The 24627-nt window shown below is 38.4% G+C and overlaps 1 protein-coding gene and 1 long non-coding RNA gene across 6 annotated transcripts in view; both read left to right on the top strand.

Annotated features, from left to right (window-relative positions):
- The window catches only part of nalcn (sodium leak channel, non-selective), a 76605-nt gene extending 64756 nt beyond the window's left edge, over positions 1–11849 (top strand). For all 5 annotated transcript variants that reach the window (XM_077535952.1, XM_077535951.1, XM_077535950.1 and 2 more), the window contains 13 exons: positions 1373–1479; positions 1554–1628; positions 1717–1836; positions 1917–1985; positions 3270–3418; positions 3498–3591; positions 5170–5302; positions 6506–6621; positions 6767–6924; positions 8485–8635; positions 8723–8872; positions 8962–9079; positions 11140–11849. In XM_077535952.1, the coding sequence (XP_077392078.1) occupies positions 1373–1479; positions 1554–1628; positions 1717–1836; positions 1917–1985; positions 3270–3418; positions 3498–3591; positions 5170–5302; positions 6506–6621; positions 6767–6924; positions 8485–8635; positions 8723–8872; positions 8962–9079; positions 11140–11282 (1583 nt within the window). In that variant the 3' untranslated portion in view covers positions 11283–11849. The remainder of the gene's footprint in view (positions 1–1372; positions 1480–1553; positions 1629–1716; positions 1837–1916; positions 1986–3269; positions 3419–3497; positions 3592–5169; positions 5303–6505; positions 6622–6766; positions 6925–8484; positions 8636–8722; positions 8873–8961; positions 9080–11139) is intronic.
- A 608-nt stretch (positions 11850–12457) lies between these two features.
- LOC144030100 (uncharacterized) lies at positions 12458–24627 on the top strand. Its single transcript, XR_013287187.1, has 4 exons — positions 12458–12543; positions 12882–12955; positions 24082–24224; positions 24468–24627. It is a non-coding gene; the product is annotated as an uncharacterized LOC144030100 (long non-coding RNA).

A 24627-nucleotide genomic window follows, 5' to 3' on the forward strand; every position in this document is an offset into this window, starting at 1 on the left:
CCTCTAAACATGCATAATTTAGCAATATCTCAATTAAAGTGCATTTAAATGTGCTCTTATTGAATGGAAGCTTGAGAGCTGCTGAAACACACACTGTACTGACACACCAGCATGAAAAATAGACTGATTCAGCTGGTGTGTCAGTACAGTGTGTGTTTCAGCAACTCTCAAGCTTCCATTCAATGTCTATTTTTCATGATCATCCAAAGGCCCATTAGCACTACTCATTCACTCACATTTTTGCACAGACTCCTGCTGGCACACCATCACTGCACTGAGCTTGCCCCATGCTCTGAGGTCGCAATTGAAGTGGTTGTAAATTAGCTCAGATTCACAAAGCACATTTATTAAATATAGAGCTGTTGTGAGTGCACAATTATTAAATCAATATTAAAAGTGTAACAGAACCCTGAAAATACGATGGCGATTGCAACTTCCTGGCCCGTTACACTTTATGACTATACTTTGTAGAGCACATAATAATCTTTCTGACTTTATATTTAATGTATAGTTTGTGTCTTTTAAACACAGTGACTTATATGTTTATAATATGCATGCCATTGGGACAGTAAAGATATTCAGCAATGTTTTGTAAACAGGTTTGAAAAAAACGAAAGTGTTATTTTTCCTGATTAAAGTCTCTTAGTTTAATAATTTAATTATTTATGATTATAATATATTGTTAATATCCATTATTGTTATTATTCTGTATTTATATTATTTTCTCTATATATTTAACTACAATAACTTTTCACATTTGTGTACTTGTGTGTACCTTATTATTATTATTATTATTATTATTATTATTATTATTATTAATGGCAGTGGTACATGACACAGCTAACATACAGGACTGGAATGAAAGTTTGAGGAGCTCACATCCGTTGTTTGTATCATTGCTATATACATTATTCTTATCTTCCCTTTTATTGCTAATTGTTTAGGATAAATCACGTTTAAAGTGGAGTGTGCCCACTAAATTTTAGGTTGTCATATAAATATCAACAGATCTTGTTTATTTTTTAATATTTATTTTTTAATCTTCGAAGGAAGTAATTGAAACACAGCAACAACTACCGGTAATATATTTTACCATCATTAATTAAGGACTTTATTAAAAAGGCATGATAAGGCATGATTTTAAAACATTAAGTGGTGGGCGGAGTAATTTAAAAGCTCACTACTGCTTTAACACATGCAGCAGTGCTTGGCTGCCCTCCAGAGGACATTACAGATACTGTACATGTATACTGTATGAGACCACTGCTTCTTTAGCATATTCAATCATTCCACCTTTAATCACTGTTAATACAAAAATGATTACATGTTTTATCACTGTAAATGCTTAAAGTAAATGTGATATTCCTAACAGAAAATGGGGGTTTCCGGGCCAAGATGTATGACATCACACAACATCCTTTCTTCAAACGTGGCATTGCTGTACTTGTGTTAGCTCAGTCAGTGTTGCTCTCAGTCAAGGTACATACAATATTGCATGGACCACCTTAATTTATTGCTATACATAAACTAACATGACCCTTTCATTTTTTTAGTGGGATGTAGATGACCAAGTAACATTTCCCCTCGCCACCATGTCAGTGGTCTTCACTTTTATATTTGTACTGGAGGTGAGGCTGCTTGGTTGCATCCATTTCAAGTTAGTATTTACTGTTTAAATAATACTCACTCGTGGTCTCGTCCTTTGCTGTTTCCTAGGTAACCATGAAGCTGATAGCCATGTCTCCAGCAGGTTACTGGCAGAGTCGACGGAATCGTTACGACCTGCTGGTGACATCACTCGGCGTCATTTGGATTGTGCTTCACTTTGCTCTCCTGGTTAGAACCACTGTTTTTATGCTACGAAGCCACAGTTACATGCATTTCAAAAACCTATTATGTTGCTATTTTCTGTTTAGAATGCATATACCTACATGATGGGCACATGTGTGATTGTCTTCAGATTCTTCACAATATGTGGAAAGCACGTAAGTGTTATCAAAGTGTTTTATTTTAATTGGGAAGATATTCTTCCAAGAACACTCCAATTCAATTTCAGTGAAAGTTCTCACGTTGATAATCATTAAACAGCTTACTATTTCTTTGTTTTTTTGTTTTGTGTGTGTCTTTTTTTAATCCTAATGTTTATTAAGGGCTGAATTAAAAAAATAATAAAAATAGCACACATCTTTGTCAAATCTAATAAAATGAATGCAGTATTAGAGACTGTAACGGAAACGCAAGTTTCATCACAATCAGATTCGGATTACCAATTGGGCTGAAAACCAAATCTTACACAAAAGCTTAGTTTTGCATGTTAATTAAATATCTATATTAATAACATCAAATGTCATAATTTTCATGTTGCAGATTGTTGGACTTGTGCATGATTTTATAACTGGTTATGAATTAAAAAAAAATGTATGTAAGGTATATCGTTGGTATTTTTATTTGTTTTTCCTCAAGGCTACGAGAAACCGCACAATTCTCTCTTGAAATTTGACAAAGTTCTTGCTGTGAGTTTTGAAATTGTTGTGGAATGCTTAATAGAGCTATTTTTAGGTTTCTTTTAAACTGTTTATTAGGGGTGTGCCAAAAAATCGATTCATAAAAGAATCGAAATTCTCATTTATTAATCAAATCGAATCGATATTTAATATCCAAAAAATCGCTTTTATTTAAATAAGAAATGAAGAAGAAGTGGAAAATGCAGTTGTAGCCCACATGCTGTTTTTGTGGAAAAAGGCACTTACAAATACAAAATTAATAAATGTTAAAAAAAAAAAAAAGACACTTTAATGTCTCTATTTGTCATTTTGTCTTGCAAAGCAGACTGGAGTAGATCATGACAATGTTGTGCATATCTGTAAATTGAAGCAGGAATCATTTGTCAGTCAAATAATTTTGAATTGAGAATCGTATGAATCGAGAATCAAAAATTTATTCTGAATTGAATCGGAGACCCAAAAATTGTAATTGAATCGAATCGTGAGACAGTCAAAGATTCCCAGCCCTACTGTTTATGGTAATTACATTTTATATAGTACGCTATTTAAGTGTAACTGTGTGAGAAATAATTTTTTCAAATGAATGTTCTAATGATAGAGATGTTCTTTAGACAGCAAACTAGTTGAGACGGAAATAACAGTGCCCATCTGTTGCACCCAAGGACTGTGCTAAAAGCCAGTATATTCAATAAATTGATTAATCAGTTACCAAGAATTGTAAACCATCAATTACAGTAATATATTGTTATGCATGAATTTTCCCAGGTGACGCTGAAGATGCTGTTGCTCACTGTGGTCGTCAGCATGTACAAAAGCTTCTTCATCATCGTGGGGATGTTCCTTCTTCTCCTCTGCTACGCCTTTGCTGGCGTTGTTCTCTTTGGCACTGTCAAGTACGGAGAGAATATCAACCGGTAAGGTTTGACTGGAATAACACAGCTAGAGTAAGTCGAGTTGTTCTGAATCTTGGTCTCTCTTGCCACCATCTTGCAGACACGCCAACTTCTCCACGGCGGGCCAAGCTATCACTGTCCTCTTCCGCATAGTCACCGGGGAGGACTGGAATAAAATCATGCATGACTGCATGGTAAGAAAGCAAAATGACACAGACATGGACTGTTTGACATCACATTGACTATCATTCTCCACTTTAACTTGTGTTATATTAATAATTTCAGTCCCCAACATTAGTCACAGCTATAACATGTTATATAACAATGTTGCCAGTATATTACAATTCATGCCAAGTGAAAATGCAAATTAAAAATAAAAGTAAAAAAAAAAAAAAAAAAAAAAAAAGACAATTTTTGATAAATCCAAGAAATCATCAGGAATCAAGGCAGACTAGCAGAATAAATAAGTGGTGTAATCTCCCACAATATAAACATGGATGCACACAACATTGCAGAGCAGTCATAGAAGCTAATGGAACACTTAATTGTTCCCATCTCATACGATCAACTTTCATTCTTCACAAGGAAGGCTACGTTCACAACTGCAGGTCAATTCTGATGTTTTTTTGTTTTTTTGTTGTTGGTTTTTTTGTTTTTTTACTTACCGATATGTGACATGTATCTGATTTTTAATGCAATATAAACAGTACAATGCAGATTTGTTTTGTTTTGGCCACTCGTATGTTGATACATATCGGATATGTATCTGATTATGAGTGCTGTGTGGGCGCTCAGGTCGCGCTCAGCCACCTATACAGTATCAAAAGCCAAATATATGTCACAAGGGTGTGGGAAACAGGCTTGGGGCAGATTATTCACGATTATCTGAGTAACAGAGTTGATATTTTGACATTCATTCAATCCCACTTGAAACTTAAAGCATAAAGTGGGCATTTTATGATGCTAGTAATTATTCAGCCACGCAGAAGGTTAATTTGTGATGCGTATCAATGACGTGATATTATCTTTAGTATGCATTGCCATACAATCACAACATTGACGAGCGATAGTCTCATTTCCCCAAACATTCCGACCTCATTCTGCCCCCCCCTACTCTTGGTTAGTCTCCTCTGTGGTTATTGACAAGGAGGGAGGAGCGAGAAGCTCGGAAGTTGCAAATACTAAAATGAGATGAGGCTCTATACACAGGCCATATTTACTTCCATAAACACTGAGGTGCCCTTTTGTGTGTAGTGCATGTGTGTTACTCGATGTTGTTTTGTGTGCATGTGTGTCACTTCACTGAGAAATTCCATTCAGATTAGAAATCATTTGAAATTTGTTTTTGTGATGTAAAACTCTACATAAAAAGATTGCAGTCAACCAAAAAAATAAATAAATAAAAATCCAAATTGAGCATCATACACTGCAGTGTGAACATAGCGTGAGAAACTTTAAATCATCTGAGAGATTGATGACTGCTGTTTTGGTTAGCAACAGAGGTCAAATGGGTTTGACTGAGATATTGTAGTTACATTTGTTACTAAAAACAGCGGTGTCTATTTGACAGAGGCTTAAATCAAGTGACTAATTATTGCACAATTAGAGGGATGAGCGATATTTCATTTAGAAAACATCCAATTTTAGTGAAGTCATCTTTATTTGTGACAGCTGTCACAAAGGACTTTACAGAAACATACCTTAAATCTAGTTTAGTGTTATCCTCATCTATAATTCCTTTAGAATTTTATGTGTACATGTTTTTTCCTCAGGTACAAGCTCCATTTTGCACCCCAGATAAGCATCGCTATTGGGAGACTGACTGCGGCAACTATGCTGGAGCCCTTATCTACTTCTGCTCTTTCTACGTCATCATAGCCTACATCATGCTCAACCTTCTTGTTGGTTAGTGCATGTATCTGTTTGTACTGTGTGCATCAACTCTCATTTACAGCTGAACACAATATGTTCCCTGGCCCTGGGTGACTTCCAAATTTATTATTTCAAAACATGTTCCCATAGAAAGTAATATATACTGAAGTCATTTGTTGCAGGCTCAAACTGCACAATAAGGCATTGTTTTTAAATAACATTTTAACATCATTATATGTCATAAAAGTATGAAAATAAGTTAGCCGTTTTGTAGTAAAAATAAAATAAAGTAATGCTACTCGCCAGACCGCAGAATAGAGAGCATGAAGGCATTTTCAGAGCAACACTGCCACCTAGTGGCATGCATTGCTGCAATTACCGTAATAAAGCATTCCCCCAACCGCCTCCCCACTCCCATGGTTTATGTCACACTTTGACTTTGGCATCATTGGTACTTTGCTATGTCAATGTCATAAAAAGAAAACGAGAACTCCATGTTAATCATTTTGATGCTCTGAGATGATGTCTCACAATTGTTGACATCACGCATGATTATAGTTTGAATCATTTCCTACTTTTCTTGTATTCAAGTCCCAGTCCTACGGTCATCATAACACACAATTTTCTTCAATCTTTGGTTGATCTTTGAGGCCATTCCACTTTGAGGGTTTCACTGTAAGTCTGTCAGGAGAAACTCAAGCCTTAAGCTTATTGTGTTTGTGTTGTATCTATTTATTTACTTACTCACTAGTTTTATTTTGTTGACTGTGAGGCATTTTACAACTTATTTTTAAAACTTCCATATAAATATGTTTTTATTATTATTATTATTATTATTTATCAAGTATATTAGAGTTAAGTGGTTTATTCTTAATTCCTTTGTATTTGACCGCTTCAGTGCCAGCAAACAGGAGGAGGGAGCAATGTAGAATGATGACATGGCAAGATAAAGGAATACAGAGATGAAGCACACAGCATGTATTCCTGTGGTTTAATGGACTGTGTTTATCATTCTGCCCCCTCTGGCTCATAAGCAAGACACAGATGGCACTGACAGTTATTATTGGACTACAAGAGCTGTTGATCTGCTCTGCTACTTTAGCAAAGGAGCAATCATATCATGACAGATAATAATAAACAAAAACCGAAGCAATAGCCAGGCTTAATAAATTGTCGGTGTAGGAATTGAATCTTTCAAAGATGCTTAAGTGGAATATTTGTATCCTTGCGATGCAGCCATCATAGTGGAGAACTTTTCCCTGTTCTACTCCACCGAGGAGGACCAGCTGCTGAGCTACAATGACCTGAGACACTTCCAAATCATCTGGAACATGGTCGACGACAAGCGGGAGGTCAGCAATTACACAGCACAGGGACTGAAAATTGTCTTCTTCGTCAGCCCCTGCTTTGCTATAACAACTCCTACTCTTCTCTTAAAACTTGATATGAGTATTTTAGAGTGTGTCTGGCGTAACATTTTTGTTCATTCTCCTACAGGGCGTGATCCCAACATCCAGGGTGAAGTTCCTGCTACGACTGCTCAGGGGTAGGCTGGAGGTAGACCTGGACAAAGACAAGTTGCTCTTCAAGCACATGTGCTACGAGATGGAGCGACTACACAGTGGAGGAGATGTCACCTTCCACGATGTGCTCAGGTGACCATGAGAATACTGTATAAAGTACGCATGCACAACAACCCATATGTAAAAATTTAGAAATAACTTGTCACTTAAAATATTTTTTTTCAATTATTTTTAACCCAGCAAATCTTTGTAGTATATTAACATTTTATTTTTTTTCAAATATTAATAATATTTGTTAAACATAATAATTAACGTATATGCATATATTTGTCTATACTAAGCCAAGTATTATCATAGTTTTTATTATCATTACCTTTCTTTGCTGATTGGCTGGGACAAATTGCATGAGGTGTGTTTTATCAATTTTTACTAAAGTTAACACACAGGCGCATCCATTTTGACAAATGTTAAACATAGTTCCTTATGCAAACACAATGGGGTACATCATTGGAAACCATATGTGTCGATTAAATGAATTAAAAAATAAAAAATTCAATAAAAACTCAGAGTAAAAACAAAATTTGTGTTATTACAAACCAATGTAACATTATGTGCAGTTTGAACATTAATACTGTGGTTAACTGTAGGAAAATTGATAACTGTAGCCTCCTTAAGTAATGGTTCAATTAAAATTAGGGATGTTTGATACCACTTTTTTTTTTTTTTTTTTTTTTTTTTTTCTCCAGGCTGGTACCAATATGAGTACTCAACTGTTAAGTAATCACCAATACAACTACCAAGTATTGATAGCACTAGTACTTTTGATCGATAAAATTTATAACAACAAAAAATGACAGATAATTAAAATTTTTAAAAACACAAAACAAAAAGATATATATCCTAATATCGCAACATTCCTCAAAATCGGATTATGGCAATTTTCTGTTCTTCTAATTTCATTTATTTTTTTATTTTTTTTATTTTTTATTTTTTTGTTCCTGGTCAAAAAACGGTCACAGGAGGACAATATTGATACTGGTATTATCCTCCGTCGGGAGTAGCAATAAGTAAGGCTGGATAGTGGACTGCTACCAATACTGGTGTCGGTACTCGCCCATCCCTAATTAAAATGCATTGATCATAGTTAAGTCAAAATGAACCTGCAAATAGTTCTAAAAAAAATAAATACAATACAGTACAACTGTATTCTAAATGGAAGCTAAATACAACAGAACTATACTTAACCATTATACTGTGTTGGATTAAAAAGAAAAAAAAAAAAGTTAAGCCACTGTAACATTTTGCACAATTTACACATTTCTTGGGAATATACCAGCATTTGACTACTGCACTTTGGTATAAAATTTCAGACAGCCCAACTATTTCTGGCTTTCCTCGTCTGTTAAGCATTCTGTTAAATTTTTCAAAACACAATCTGCCAGCCATGCTACACTCGTAAAGGAAAATAAAGAAGTTCAAGTTTAAGGGAACAATTAGGCACTACTGCACTCCTGTGCAAACAAAAAAAAAAAAAAAAGACATTTAACATTACATCTTTTTCATTAATATCTTGAAAACAACTAATCCAAAACTAGAAATAATGTTATAATTAAAAGCAACAAACAGCAATGATGAAGCCTGTTATAATAGTGCATTTTGTTTGTCTGTGTCTGCCGTTGTGTGCGTTGGCAGCATGCTGTCCTACCGCTCCGTGGACATTCGCAAGTCCCTCCAGCTGGAGGAGCTGTTGGCCAGGGAACAGCTGGAGTACACCATTGAGGAGGAGGTCGCCAAGCAGACCATACGCATGTGGCTCAAGAAGTGCCTCAAACGTATACGTGCGGTGAGTTCTCCCCACGCGGCCGCCGGAGCCGCCACCTCGGCATGTGCGTGCGTACTGTATGACGCTTTGTCTTCACTGTGTTTGCAGAAGCAGCAGCAATCGTGTAGCATCATCCACAGCCTGAGAGAGAGCCAGCAGCAGGAGCTGAGTCGCTTCCTCAACCCCCCGAGCATTGAGACCACGGTGCCGAGCGAAGACCACAACGCCAACAACCCAGACAACCCCTCGCAGCCTGAGGTAAAAGGCCGCTCACTGGCATCCCAGCTTGACACGTCACCATCATCGGCAGGTGTACGCCGAACAAAGGCTCTGTCCTCTTTGTTTAGATGAGTGGCCTCCAGCAGCTGCTTAGTCCCACCTTGTCCGACAGAGGAGGCTACAGGCAGGACTCTTCCGACCTGGGCAAGCCGCAGAGGAAGCTGGGACAGTGGCGGCTGCCAGCAGGTGTGTGTACGGGCGCCTCATTTGTCTTCACAGAATACAAGCTACTCGTGAGACATAGAGAATACAATTTATCCTGGCATGTCAGCGCTAAACGCTCTCAACAATAACAGGAAAATGTTTTGGCTCACACTATCAGAGAGTGATCCATTTCCAACACACATATCATTTCATATGTTTTTTATACTGGCCCAAGTTTGGATTTTCGTTACAACTCTCAAATGTATTCATTTGTTCCTCAACCCTTGAGTGACTTTAAATTTTTTTGTTTTTAATTCTTTATTTTACTCTCTTTCAAGTGTAAATATTACACTAAACCTGAGTCTATTTGGTCGCACTCTACATTGAGTCAAATTTACTCTACAGAATTTACTGTGTCCAGATAGAATACACTCATCTTTCATTCTCAATTGTATTTTTAGCCAAATTGTTGGATCAAAATGCAATTATCCTGACTACATGCAGTTTTGATACAAACAGTACCAACAAGCTCAAATTAAACAAGGGTTCCCCAAACATTCTGAATTTCAGTTGTACAAATAAATTTCTGTTTTTTGCACTCTTTGATGAATGAGACCCCAGGGCTGGTCGCGTGTCAATCGCAGTGTACAATCAGGTTCACATTAGGGCTGTTCTGATCGGGGTTTTATGCTTCTGAATCCAATATCGATAACCCACGAGTGAGATTGGCCGATACCAGTACTGATCATAGGGATCAACCGCACACTTTTTTCAATTTTAGACCAGCTCACTAACGAATATTTTGATCAATTAATTTGTCAATTATTCTATTGATTAATCATCCATCCATCCATTTTCTGAACCGCTTGCTCCTCACAAGGGTCGCAGGGGGTGCTGGAGCCTATCCCAACTGGCTATGGGCAGTAGGCGGAGTACACCCTGAACTGGTTGCCAGCCAATCGCAGGGCACACAGAGACGGACAACCATCCACACACACAAGCACACCTAGGCACAATTTGGAGCACCCAATTAACATGTCATGCATGTCTTTGGAATGTGGGAGGAGACAGGAGTACCGGGAGAAGACCCATGCAGACACGGGGAGAACATGCAAACTCCACCCAGGAAGGCCGGAGCCTGGACTCGAACTCGAGTCATCAGTACTGGGAGGCGGACGTGCTAACCAGTCAATCACTGTGCCGTTCTATTGATTAATCATATGTTTAACAAAGAAAAATCCACATTTTACAAAAACATTATTTCAAATTGACAGTGCAAAAAATTGCACAAAATGTTTTCTGATTCCGTTACTGGTTTGATCTGTAACATGCAGGCTGGTCTCTAGTTGGCAGCAGGCTGCAAAGTACGAGCTGCGCTTTTTGTGATTGGCAATGAAACGGCAATGATCGACAGATGCCTGTCATCTACTTTTCCACGGAAATCCGCCAAATACGATTGAAGCACCACTAGTTCGCTTATTTGGAAAATTTGGAGCCTTAATTAACATTAACATGCATGTTTTTGAACTGCGGGTGGAAGCCGACTACCTGGAGAAAACGCCTTACAGGAGTGCCTGAGCTGTTATGAACCCGAGACCTCTTGCTTCTGATCACTGTTCCATCATGCTGCCACAATCATTTATCGGAATTCTAATACTTATATGTTATGTTATTTACTGATACCCTAACTGAAAATGTGCACATAAAGTCAAATAGTGTTTAATCATCATCAGTCAAAGCATAGCTATTGATGACATATTTTTATGTTGCACATACATACATTATATCGGAAGCAATATCAGGATACATAATGGTATACGTTACATTGTTGTGGTCAGTTTATTATTTAAACTGCACTTCATTGAACTAAGAGGTGTTTCTAATGTTTTCTCCCTCTTATATACACTACCGTCAATAATAAAACTACACCTATTAAATGGTTAACTCTCTCTAAGTGTTAACAACAAACAGTAGGAAGCATTATTTCATTTGTAAAGGTAGTTTTTCTTTCTTTTTTTTTTCTTTTTTTACTGAATTTGTTCGATTGTGCATCTGAAGTTATGGCCAGTGAGAATTTTCTCATCTGCGTGTGTGTGTGTCAGGTCGCACCAGCGTTAAGTCTATTGTGTGCAAGATGAACCCTGTCAACGACGAGGCCTCCTCAGGGTCAGAGGTGAAAAAGTGGTGGACCCGTCAACTGACAGTGGAGAGCGACGAGAGTGGCGACGACCTCATCGACATTTAGGTGCATCCCAAAACTCTGTATACTTTTTTTTTTTTTTTTTCATGAGATGGGATGCTTATCTGCTGGCTCCTCACTGGATCAATGAAGATGTTGTTTTTAATCTAGAGAAAGTATTTTGGCCAAACAGTGGCGTCAAGCTGATACCTCTGGGACACATATTTCCTGTCCTCTACGAGTGTTCCTTTGTAGGCACATCTGGCAAGTGTGAGCGGCGAGGACACGCTGGATCGATGAAGGAAAAGGTGCTCTTGTTTGTGTATTCAGCTGCAAGGCTCTTTTCATGTCCCTTGTACTTTATCACATGCATATGGACATTCTTACGGTCACTTCTGATTGGTAGGGGGAGTATATATAGTCGTGATGGGAATAAGAGCAGTGTGTTTCAACAAGTACGTAAAGCTGTAAATCCTTTCTCAGTATATTCCTGAGGTTTCTTTGCTGTTGCTTTGCAGCTTTACTTACATTGCTATTATTCTGTCGTGTTCACTGAAGAAAATAATACATTTATGACTGTGAATGTAATTAAATCTCTACAAATCTTCTAATTAAAAGCTTACTTTGCATATACATTAATGGGTAGGTGCATCCTTTCTTTGTTTTTACAGTGCTCAGCATCAATTAGTGCACCCCAACATGTTTGTAAGAACACCTTTAGTTTCCTATCAAAATTAAGATTTTCTATGGAATATTATACTACAAAATACGCCCACAAATATGGGCCAATAAGTGCAAACAAGATTTGTTAATTAGTACCCCCCAAAAAGTACTTTTTAAATCCATTTCTGAAAGTACATTTTGCACAAATAAGTAGACCACGAGAAAAAGACGGACAACTTCTTAATTCCAGGCCTAGCAGACATGTTGCTATTCATAACAGTCATGGAGGTCATAGAACAAACTAGATTTGTTGTTTTTGTTGTGGGATGCATTAATTTTATGCATTAGTTAATTCGATTAAACTGAAGATTTTGTAATCCATCCTATTACCATCATACTTTCATGTTATGAGTTAAGCGTATATTCTTCAGAAAACATTTAGTCAAAATGTTGAAAATTGGTCATGTTTATTGTGATATTGAATAAAATCTTTACATTTTTAGAAGGGGTTGTACTCATATATGGTGAGCACTATACTGTAGTGTAATCACAAGGCTTTTGAATCTGTTACCTCCCTCAAGCTCGGCTCCATCAGGGATCTTTTACGTCCCATTTACCGCCACCTGCAGGACTCAGGCATTTCCGCTTGGTGGAAGCACAAGTGGTAAGTTGATAATGTGTTTTGAGTCTGTTATCATGAAAATGTAGTTGGATTTTCATAAATGCACTCTAAATACCCTAAACACTAACGCTTTCCCAGATGAAGAATGAAGTCTTGTGTCTTGTATGTTACATGGAGACCACATCTTCAACTTGCATTCAACTTTGACATGCGATCACTCTGTTGTTTTCCTGTGTATCCCAAATAAGTACTTTTTCACTTGCATTGCATTCAGTTAGCGTGCATTATACTTTGATGATGAAGAAATATTCATCTAACTAGAGCACTGTACATCTGGGACCGTGATTCAATGCAAATAATGCGGTGTGTTGCTGTAACAGGATCCGCATGAAGATGCACACAAAAATGATGATGGACCACCTCACATGAGCCAGATGATGATAAGGAAAGCAAGGTAAATCATGTTTAATAAACTTGGTCAAGTATGAACCTGCTGGTTAGGAATTGTTTACTCCACACTGCTGATGTCTTTATGATTTTAAGTAATTAATTATGCTAAAATTGCACTAAAAGGCGCCATCTTGTGCATTTATTTTCACAATTTAAGGCCGTTCCTATGTGTCTTGTCTGACAGTGAAATAACATCTGCAGAACAGCTTATTCACTGACACGTTTTCACAAAAGAAAAATTTAAAAAAAGATTTGTTTAATGTTACACTTGATGGGTGGGTAGGCACTCCAGAGGCCTGAATTTATACACCAACAATAAAAAGTCAATGTTCTCCTTTTCAGTTGTTTATCACTGAGAAAATTACTGAATGTGCTGCAGCGAGCACCTGCAAGCCTACTGTCAGGGTTACCTGTTTGACATCTATTAAACACGACACAAAAAGGAGAGAACACACTCAGAGAAGAACTGACTGATACAATTCACTCCTGCACTCTCTGAAGATTCCTCTCCGTTCAGCTTGAAATGTCCTTTTGTCCGATGATATCGCGTTAAATCGCTCCACTTCTGGGTTCACGTTCGGCAGCCAATCGGGGTGCCTGTATTTACAAAACAGGTCTATGATTGGCTGCAAAACCCACCTCTCACAGCAGGTGCAATGATGTTTAGCTGACTGGCACATGTGAATTTACTCCCGCAAGCTAGGTACACAAAATGCAGCCGTTTACGCTTGAAGTGACATTAACCTCGCGATTAAAAAAAAAAATCAAGACACGTTCAACGTATATTGAAGCATACATCGATTATGGACACTTAACATACTTTGCGACCCTGGGTCCCCCCAATCAACCTAAAGTGTGTTTGCATGGAATCTACAAGTTTACCATTTTGTTTGTCAAATTGTTTTCTTGTAGTTAATTTTCACTGCGATTGGCTGGCAACCAGGTCAGGGTGTACCCCACCTGCTGCCCAAAGCCAGCTGGAATAGGCTCCAGCACCCCCGTGACCCTTGTGAGGAGTAAGCGGTTTTAAGGAAACGGATGGATGGATAGTTAATTTTCAATCATTCAGGGTTCAGAACCAATTGACTAATGTTCTAACATACATAGAAGCAAGCATTTCCCCCTTAACAAGACACATAATAGACACATAATTAGCCCATTAAAGGGGACAGGCTCTTGGATTGTCCATTCAAAAGCCTCGTAATTTTGCATGGAGAGGGTATGGGCCCTTGCTTGATAATGAACATGAGAATCAGCTGCCGGTGGGACGCCCAGTCGCTCTATAGAAATCCTGACTTTTGGTGGCACATTCCAGGCCCTCCACGAGTGAGTTCTCTCAGCGACATATGGTCCTGTAGGGAAACAGTGTGACATCAGGCCTCGCGCTAATCAACTGTCTTTAATTTGCCCCTTTCTGCTCGGCCTTTTCTTCTATGCTGCCGTCGCCTCTTAAGCTCCACTAAGCTCACAACTGACTCATCAAAGCGCCACTCTCCTCTTTTCTTCTCATTTGAGCCCTGCGTGGTGTAACATTTGTGTCTTTTAATTGCCCCGCGAAAGACGCCGCCTCATGTTGTTTTTCACCCATGCCCTTCCACCCGTCACTTTCCATCATGCATGTCCGCAGCTTACTTAAGGCACTTTGGTAATTGGCCAGGAAGTTCTTAAGTGCGGTGTCTGTCTGAGAGTGGAGATTACCTATAATTAAAGTCCACCATTGGCTGCGCAGGCTCGTTCCCCACCTGGTGAGATGTTACCTTAAGAGCTTCACTATCACTTTGACTCTGCACATCTTTTCTCATTGCACTGACTTACAAAGCTACAACTTCAGATGCAAATACTTGAAGGGTTGAAATCAGTCCTCAATACCGTATTCCATCCATTATTGGACTCTCAATACACACATGCCTGAGTTAAAAAGCTTTTGTAGTCAGCTATTGGCCTACACGCCGATACACACCTCATCCCTTTTAATCACCAAGTGCATCATCCATTATTCACATTTATACCATAGTTTCTCAATTATTGGACCTCTCCAATGCACGATCCTTAACCATGAGGCATGAGTGCAGTATTTCCTCGAATAGTGGCATCTGCTCCATTAAACACCCTGCCTAATTTAATATCCTGCTACATTATTATTATTATTATTATTCACTGTTCATTTACTCAAGTAATGACCTCTGCTCCAAGGGATGAATTAATACTCTGCTCCACAATACAATACAATATATGCTAAGTGAGTCATCCACTCTTTACAAATGTAGCATTGTATTTCATCAAATGGATGTAATCACCCGGTGTGTTGGTTAACTATGCTTCAGAATTTAACTCATTTGGTCCCAAAAATTTATAAAAACGGTCTATTTTAAATATTGCCATGGTCCCAAAAACATATCCATACTTTTTATTGTTTTCTATGCTAGGACAGGAGGCTTTGATGCAACTCTGAACGGAAGAGAACGCTTAAAGCAATGGTAGTTATTACAAAAACGGCCAGCAGGTGGCAGCAGAGTATAAGAGATCAGCCAGGGCTATGTTGTAAAAAAGCTCTTTTCCCCAGTGTTTTGAACAGATTTGTGAATAATGATGAAACTTATCTATATTCTAATGCTAATTGTTGCAAAACAGAAACCAATATAAAATATACTTTTTTTCCTGATGAAAGAAGAGACTAATCTTTCTTTTGTTTCTATGTTTTTATAGCAATACAATAACACAATATTCTGTGGGCCTTGCAAAATCTGTCAAAATCAAGGAAAACAGCCGAGAGCGAAGGGGGTTCCTTCAGTGAAAATGACTGTGAGTGAATGAGTTAAGCATAATGTCAAATTTTCTCAAATATTTGACCTCACTAAAATGGACAAAACCTCCCAATTAATGTCAGTGCATAGTCTATACATGTATTTTCTGTACCACTTGTCCTTTTCACACTGCTCGCTTAGTGTGAAAGAGTCGTGAGACAAGGTGAAATGATTGGGTTGCCAGCGATATTTGGAATAAAAGTCATAAAAGTCTACCAGGAAGTAAACACAGATATTTTGTCGGTTATTAAACAGGACCTCGACTAGATGCATTTTTCATTGTTGCAAAAGAGGAAATACAGAGAAAAACTAAAGGCTCAGTGGGAGCTTGAATTGTTTAATCATTCAGTAATTTGTAAATAACTTGTAATAACCACTCTGCCAGCTCCTCTCCAATTAGTGATCTTTGTCAAATAATCACCACATAAAGAATTGGCATCAGTAAAACCTGAGCTTTACATATTTTTTTTTAAATTAGCGTATTGTATCCCTGGCTTTATCTTATTATGTTTTATGTATTAAAATTGATTATTATATTGTTTTAGGAATTATTAAGGAAAAATGTTGTTCTTAGCTTTATAGATAAGGTGGGAATCAGCCGCCTGTATCACATGTCAACATCCCCGCCAGGTTCGGGCCTGATCCCGTCCATGCGTTTCCCAACAGATGGAATACTACAATCATTTGGAAAAGTAGCTAATTATTTTAGCAGCAGGTGGGAAAAGCAATTAACAACTGGCATAATGTGTTGATTAAAATCCATTCTGCTCTAAAATGAAAGTAGAGAAGCTCGCTTGTTTTCCATTCTGTCGCTTGGCGTTCATCCACTGGCCGCAGCTGTCACTCCCCGAAGACCAAAGTGTCACTTTTTGACCTTGCGCTTTTGGCTTTTTTGTGTGAGGTCGCTGTACAAGCAACACCTTTATTTTGACACTTTTTCCTGTAATTAAAATCTACAGTGTATATTAATTTGCTTAACATGTAACTTACTGTAATTAGCAGCTTCACAACCGTTCTGGTGCTCGTAAAAACTCCCAAACGCAGTACTGAAATCCTCTCCCACACACAACAGATTTTTTTTTTTTTTTTTTTTTAAACACTTATTGTTGTTCTATATTTTATTTCCAACGTTCAAAATTCTTGAGATTAAAAAAATTATTTGATGCTTAAAAATGATATAAGATGCTCTAATATCAGCAGCATAAATAACATCCACAATATTATTGTTTATCATGACAGTTTTTTTGGGAAAATATGTTCTAAAAATTGTGTAATTGTGACAGTTGTAGGTGAGTGACCCACAATCATCAGATCGGGTGGAAATAGCTGCAGATGATATGAAGGATTGTCAACTTCTTTGAACCGACACTGGCACACAGCATTTAAACACAAATATAGAAATAATTTAGAACAAATAATAACATAATAATAATAACAAATAATTTAGAAATCTTGTGGAATCGTGATTCAAATAACTTTAGGATGACTAGATGATTATTTACCAGTCAATATGGCTTATAGACAGAGAGAAACTTTGTAAAAAAAAAACCTAAATAAAATAAGTGAGCCTTCCATGCTAAATGTGATGGTATGGAAAATGTGGGTGTACCAATGAAAAAAAGTTGGCCGCACGAGAGCAACCATTGTAAACAGGTAGTCTAGCACCCTGCCTTTTAGTTTTTAATTATTTTAGTTTTTGACATAAAAAGTCTTTCTCTACTCATTGTTAGAACAAAAAAAGTGATCTCCAAAATGTAATTAAAAAGCCTCTTTCATGCTTGACATGTACCCCCAGGTTTAGACCACCGTGTCCTGTGTAAATGCCATCTCCCCAAAAAAGTCATTTTCGATTCGTGCACCAGTCGATTGCCACCCCACTGAACACGGAACACCGAATGAGACGGCGCACTTTGTCTCCTGTGCAGCAAAATCTCATTTTCACTAAATACCTAATCAGTCCTATTCAAGTGACTCTGGTTGCCTGCTTCCCTACTTGTACACCTGGCTCCTTTAATTACAGGGCCACCGGAGCTTTGTCTGATCTTGCAGGCGAGCTTGAAATATGGGTCGAAATTTCACCGAGGAATCATACACGCTTAAACCAATTCAATTACCCAGCGATCAAAGCAGAAAAGCCTGTAATTGCAGTGAAAGGTTACCTAAGACTTCATGTGCACATGGAGGGTATTATTAGCACGAAATAATGCATACCTGCAGGGGGTGCTGTGCTCAAACAATTAAATTTCCCCGCAGAGAGCAATCTTACAGTTCACCGAGGAAGCATTTTTAATGTGACTATGTATAGCCCTTGGTGAGACATTACCTTATAATTTTGTGTTTTTAATTCTGCTATTATGCTAAATTGTGCATGCATATGGTCGTTTGGGAGTGAGGGAGCAGAAAATGGATGTGACATTACAGGGGAAAGCACATAATAAAAGGTAATGGCAGAAGAAAAGTGGCTTTATGAGCGCCAGGGAAGAATATGTCAAAATGAATACGTGACATGTTTAGAAGTTCCAAAACAAGTAAGGAGGTGAGAGAAGATGAGAAGCTTAGATTTGACAAAAGGATCATGTAAAACTGTAACTTTCCTTTTCTACATTTTACAATTTAAAACCTTTATGTGAACAAAGCTACCATGAACCGAGACAATACACGCTGCAAAATAAAGTATTTATTTATTTATTTGCCGAAACCTCCTTCACTCTTTTGCGTCTAATGCTAACTAACCAATGTTATAGACCGTCCTAAACCAGGTCTGTGCAACATGTTTGTTGCCAATCACAAGTTGCTGAATAAATAGTTTTAACTATTCAGCTAAAGAAAAAAATGTTGCTAGCAGCTAGACCAGATACTTGGTCCACAGATCCTCTTCCTGAATTAACAATATAAAGATTATAATCACAAAATCTAGTCTAGCATGTCATATCGGACATTTTCTGTGCCCCTTTGTTAAATTTCAAACAACCCATTTACAAAATATAGAAACATGCATGAGCTATATAAATTATAGTTGAACTGAGACAAAAATGTAAACTGAAGCTGTCGTAAAAGTAATTTGTAACTAATATTAAGAATAACAAGCTGTTGAGCTGGAGGATTTTTTTTTTTTCTCTTGTCACTCCTTGGTGGCCAAATTAGCATTATTATTATTATTATTATTTTTACGATTTTGTTTATACCTCGTTTGTAATTGTCAAAACGCCGATACTTTAAATAGTAGTATTGAGGTTGTATGTCAACATACACTCAATGAGACCGTGTTACTAAAAAAAAATAAAATAAAATAAATCTATATATCTTAAAGGAAGAGAATAAATTCAAACTCATTGAGCCATTTTCAGCAGTAAAAAAGTTAACATTTTGTCTATAATTAATGTGGTAACTTCATTATTTTTCATGTACAATTAATACCTTTAAAAAGTTTGTTTTTTTTTACTTGCTGTCGACTGATGATGACATCACCTGTACTGAGGAATAGGTAACGGCCAATTCAGGCTCACCTGCTTTCTGGTTTTGGTTAGTAAACTGAGCCATGATTGGTCGTTGCCTACTTCCTCAGCACAGGTGATGTCATCATCAGTTGACAGCAAGTAGAAAAAAATACTTTTTAAAGGTATTAATTGTACATGAAAAATAATGAAGTTATGAAATTTATTCTGGACAAAATATTAACCTTTCACTGCTGAAAATTGTTCAGTGAGTCAAGTATCTCTTTAAGTTTGTTTTTAAGCAGTTAGCATAGCAGCCATGTACTCTTGAGCAAAAGCTAAAACTAACATTAATTTACAACATTGTTACTTACAAGCCTGTTACTTTGAGTAATCTAAAATTAAATTAATGGTAGTATTAATAACATTTCATGTTCTTAATCAAATGTGGATTTATTCAGCAATATTTTGAATAAAGTACTTTTTCAGGTACATGAGTATCTGTAACTGGGTTACGACAAACAGCAGAAAATATATGACAAAATCTCATGGAAAGTGCACTGTTGATGGATGGTGTTGCTGGACAATGTGATTTATTGTTGTATTTTTTAAACAACACAACTTGGAAGAAATGGTCCATTATTTTTATTTATTTATTTATTTATTTATTTATTTTTGCTGTTGCCTATTGTACATTGTCCACAAATTCTCTAACATGCCTTAAATGATTGCATATTGCATCAACCTTGTGACCAATTGCTTGAACCACCAACTTCTCTCGCTGTCCTCGCTGAGCAAATTATTTGCTGTGATGCTGTCATGGCAAATATCAAAAATCATCGTCTTTCTTTTCCAAATCAGCTCTTCACTGCCTGGAAGAAGAATGAGAGTCAAACTGAACACAACACACCTTGAAGGACGACATGATTCTGTCTTGTGTTGACTCTTTGATTGTTTTTTATTCTGTCTGTGCGTATCGTATGTGTGATCTGGTTTCTTGATCAATAATGTGCGACAGGTGACAAGTGAGAGGTTACATTCGGTAAACAAACTTGGTTGTACTACGACGTCTCTTTTCACATCCCTGTGTAAAATAGACAACAGAAAGAAAATTACAATTGTCAGATTGTACCTGAGCTGTCGCAAACCATCAAATCGTGCTTTTCAGGGGATTTGTCTGGTGTGCCATTCTCTCTCTTCAATAACGTCAGACCATTACCACTCTTGTTAGTGGTGTGTCATCCTGAAAATTCTGGCATTGATCAAAGTATACCTGCCTAATTCCCTCTCCCCAGCCATTTCATCCATGCCCAGTGAAGGACTAACAGTACACCCTGCAGAGGAAACTCATTTTGGCCGCTTGTATCTGTGATCTTGTTCTTTGGTCTGTGCCCACAGCTGCTGAGAGGGGAAACGGTGATCGACCAATAAACCGAGCGCTTTTTGTCTTAACTCCTTCTTGACCATGACAGACTGATACACAATCTGCAAGAATTTCACCACTCTAATCTCTGCCATTCAAATGACGGCTAGTTTGGTAGCCTCACTTTTTTTTTTTTTCACGCATGCACAAACGTAATGTGCTCTTCGCTCATGTAGGCGGTCCTACTTAAAAAAAAGGGTTTATCGCTTTTGGCAACTCTCATGCACCAAGCCCGCTCTGTGCGACAAAAAAAAAATTGAAAAAAAAATGAATGCCTTCCTTCCATTTACAACATCCAATTTTTGTAAAGTAAGATTTTCTGCAATGCTACACCCAAAACAAATTTACAGAGTAGACTTTTCAAAAGTTACATTTGTGCTCATAAGTTTGGTATTTCAACTTGTGAGCACAACTGTGCGGTGAGAATGTAATATGTAAACTTCTGAGCATAACTGTATGACGGCAAGTGTGATTGTCTCCCATTGCCCCAAGGAGGGACTAACTCGATGAAGAAAAACAAGTGCAGGGATCCCTCTAATTACAATACAATGCAACAATTGCATTTTTAGTTTGTTTGTATTTGTTTCTATGTCGGCCCAACAAAATATTGCTTTACGTGAAACCAGTCTGTGTTGCCTAAAGGTTGGGGACCGCTGAGCCATTTACGTAAATCCCACAATCATGCCAGTAAGCCAGAAGTACTTGACACAGCTCCAAATTCAACCACTTGTGGGGAGTTTGAACTATAAGGTACTGTTGGTCCAGCAATTAAAAGAACGTCACACCACAAACACAAGAAACAAAAGACAGAATCATTTATTCCATATGTTAAGTGGGTTTACAAAGATAAAAAGGGTGACGTTAACAAATATTTCCATCTTGTGCACACGGCAATGACTGTCACTGCAGGCTGATTAACTCTGTCTTTCACACACACCTACACACACACACACACACTCCGGAACACTAATGACTCATAAAGCTCTCGCTGCCACCTCAACTTGACAAATGGCAAATGTCAGCGGCATATTCTCCCGGTAGGCATAATTTTATTAAGTGCAAATATCACTGCGCTCCTTAGGAGACACTCAAAGGTTAGAGCAGCAGCTGTAGCGGGTTTCATGTGTGTTAGCTGGGCTCCCTCGAGTTGATGGACACAAGCAGTCAAGCATGTGGAGGGACGCTCTTAACTAAATGCAATAAGCAAAGATCATGTTTATTTAAAGGCCTCAGACAAAAAGCTAAGGTAAGGACTGGTGGCGTATAGATCTTGTTTTTTTTTTTTTAACCCTGTTTACTGGCCGTGGTAATTTGTTGACTCACTCATCCGTGCACAGTCTTTATGTTTAATGCAAACTTCCAGAGGGGGAAAGAAGGGGCTGATGGTGTTTTTTTTTTGTTTTTTTTTTTCCCGGAAGTAGAATGACAAGCCATGTGGGTTGCCCAGAGAGATTAGCCTACACCGCTCAGTGTGAGAGCTGGAGGTTGGTGAATATCAACAATTAAATCAGGGCCTCAAAGGCTTTTGGGGACATCTTATTGGTGTTCGATACACCTGCCCTAATAATTGACACTTCCTCTTAGTTACTTTTGCTATATCAGACAAACGTCCAACATGCCTGTGCTCCTCAGATAAATATACAATTAGTACAATTTGGACAGAATCATGGGGAAGGGCGTGCGGTATGTCTCTAAACGTTACAGCCATGTTATCAGAACAACTCGTGGAAATACCGTAATCTGTCTTTTCGTCACTATTATTGTGTGAAGGCCTCCAGCCTTCACACAATAAAGTGACGTATACAAGGGAAATCTAGACAGCAGTATAAAGGAGCAACACTGGAAATCTTGCTATGTACTATGATACATTAAATGAAGTAGGTATATACAAATCAGACCATGTAGTTAGCATTGTAGCTTCATATAATTAGCATAATATTAGCATTTTGGTTAACAAGCTGACAACTGTATACCATTTTTTTACGTATAATTCAACTAACTTTGCGGACATCTACAATCGGGCGAACCTGGCCAAGTATCATAACATATATGTCCAGTTTCTTTCCTCCATTTTCTTAACCGCTTATTCCTCACAAGGGTTGCGGGGGTGCTGAAGCCTATCCCAGCTGGCTTCAGGCGGTAGGCGGGGTACACCCTGAACTGGTTCCCAGCCAATCGCAGGGCACACAGAGACGAACAACCATCCACACTCACAAGCACATCTAGGGACAATCCAGAGCGCCCAATTAACCTGCCATGAATGTCTTTGGATTGTGGGCGGAGACCGGAGTACCCGGAGAAGACCCACGCAGGCATGGGTAGAACATACAAACTCGACCCAGAAAAGCCGGAGCCTGGACTCAAACCCGAGTCCTCAGAACTGGGAGGCGGACGTGCTAATCAGTCACTCACCGTGCCGCCCCATGTACAATTAATACCTTTAAAAAGTAATTTTTGTACTTGCTGTCGACTGATGGTGACATCACCTGTGCTGGCACGGGGAGAACATGCAAACTCCACCCAGCTAGGCCAAAGCCTGGACTTGATTTTGCCTCAACACTGGGAGGCGGATGTGCTAACCACCGTGCCACCCATGTTCTGCCCAGTGATTAGACAAAATTGGAGAAAAACATTCTAAACAAGACTAAAATAAACTTTTTTTTATTTTTTATTTTTTTATTTTTTGAGGGGGTAGATGCAACCTATAACTGACAGTGGGAGCAACAAGTCACTGTCAATCAGTTGTCGCCCTTACATATCTGGGACTTGAGATGAGTTGCATTGTGACAGCCGTCATCCTAATCCGAGAGGCAAACCTACGCTGACCCGAGCCCTGAAAGGTCCGAACGCAGGTGGGCAAACACATCTCCTTCTGTGATGCCTGTTTACCAGAAGGTTTTACCTCTGCTGTTTCTATTTTTGGACAGCCGGAACATCAAGCCTCCCTCTCTATGTTGCCAAAGGCTATTGACCTGAGGTTCTACATCTTTGCAGCAAGTCTCACCTTGAGATTTCATGACAAATAAATGTCACAATATGTCACTTTGTCACAAATGGAATGGTACTTCTGAAAAGTTGACTGTTTTATTATACTTGTTGGCTGTTGGATCAGGTTGTGTCTTTTTAACTTTGTGCAAATATTTGCACTCACCCATCAAATGTGAAAGTAAACAACCAAGTCAATATTTGATCTATTTCTAAAAATATGCAACAGTCATAGGCTTATCATCACATAAACAAATCAGACTGTTCTCTAGACCCTTCTGCCTTAAAAAATCATCATTGTACACCATATGCAAAAACATCTGCGCTCTCCTATTAAACACACACACAGCTTCCACTTCCCAGCTGTTCCACTATGTACTGGAAGCTCTTCAGGGTGTTTGTCTGCACTTGACACAAACCCCAGTATAACTACTCTTCTATTTGGTTCATGCTCTCTTTCGCCCTCTCTCTCTCTCTCTCTCAGAAGCGTTGCTGTACGAGAATGTGACAGGCTGTCAATCATCTGGGGGGCTGCGGGGTGCCGTGGTGACAAGAAGGTTTTAGGCGCAACACTTTTGTGAGCATCACCAGGGAGAAGGCAACCGCAGGGATCACATGGCAGACAAGGTCTCACGTCTCTCTCTCTCTCTCTCTCTCTCTCTCTCTCTCTCTCTCTCTCTCTCTCTCTCTCTCTCTCTCTCTCTCTCTCTCTCTCTCTCTCTTTCTCTCTTTCTCTCTCTCTTTCTCTCTCTCTCTCTCTCTCTCTCTTCCAACCAATGTCTCACTTTCCTTATTTTGACCTCTTGGATGGAAGTAGTTTGTCAGGCTTGGAGTGGATCACCTCACTATCCCTCCTATCTTTCCACCCAGGGGCCAACACTGGGCAAGCTGCTGGCTGGGTGATGCCACTCTTCCGCTCTGAGTCGTGATGTGTTGTGATAGCTCTGTCATTTAAGGGGCCAAAGACACCTGTGGAGGCGATGGGTTAAGTTAATGGAGGAGGACAGGACTTAATATCCGTGTCTGGCTG

This window comes from Festucalex cinctus, chromosome 11, assembly GCF_051991245.1.
Source record: "Festucalex cinctus isolate MCC-2025b chromosome 11, RoL_Fcin_1.0, whole genome shotgun sequence".
NCBI lineage: Eukaryota > Metazoa > Chordata > Actinopteri > Syngnathiformes > Syngnathidae > Festucalex > Festucalex cinctus.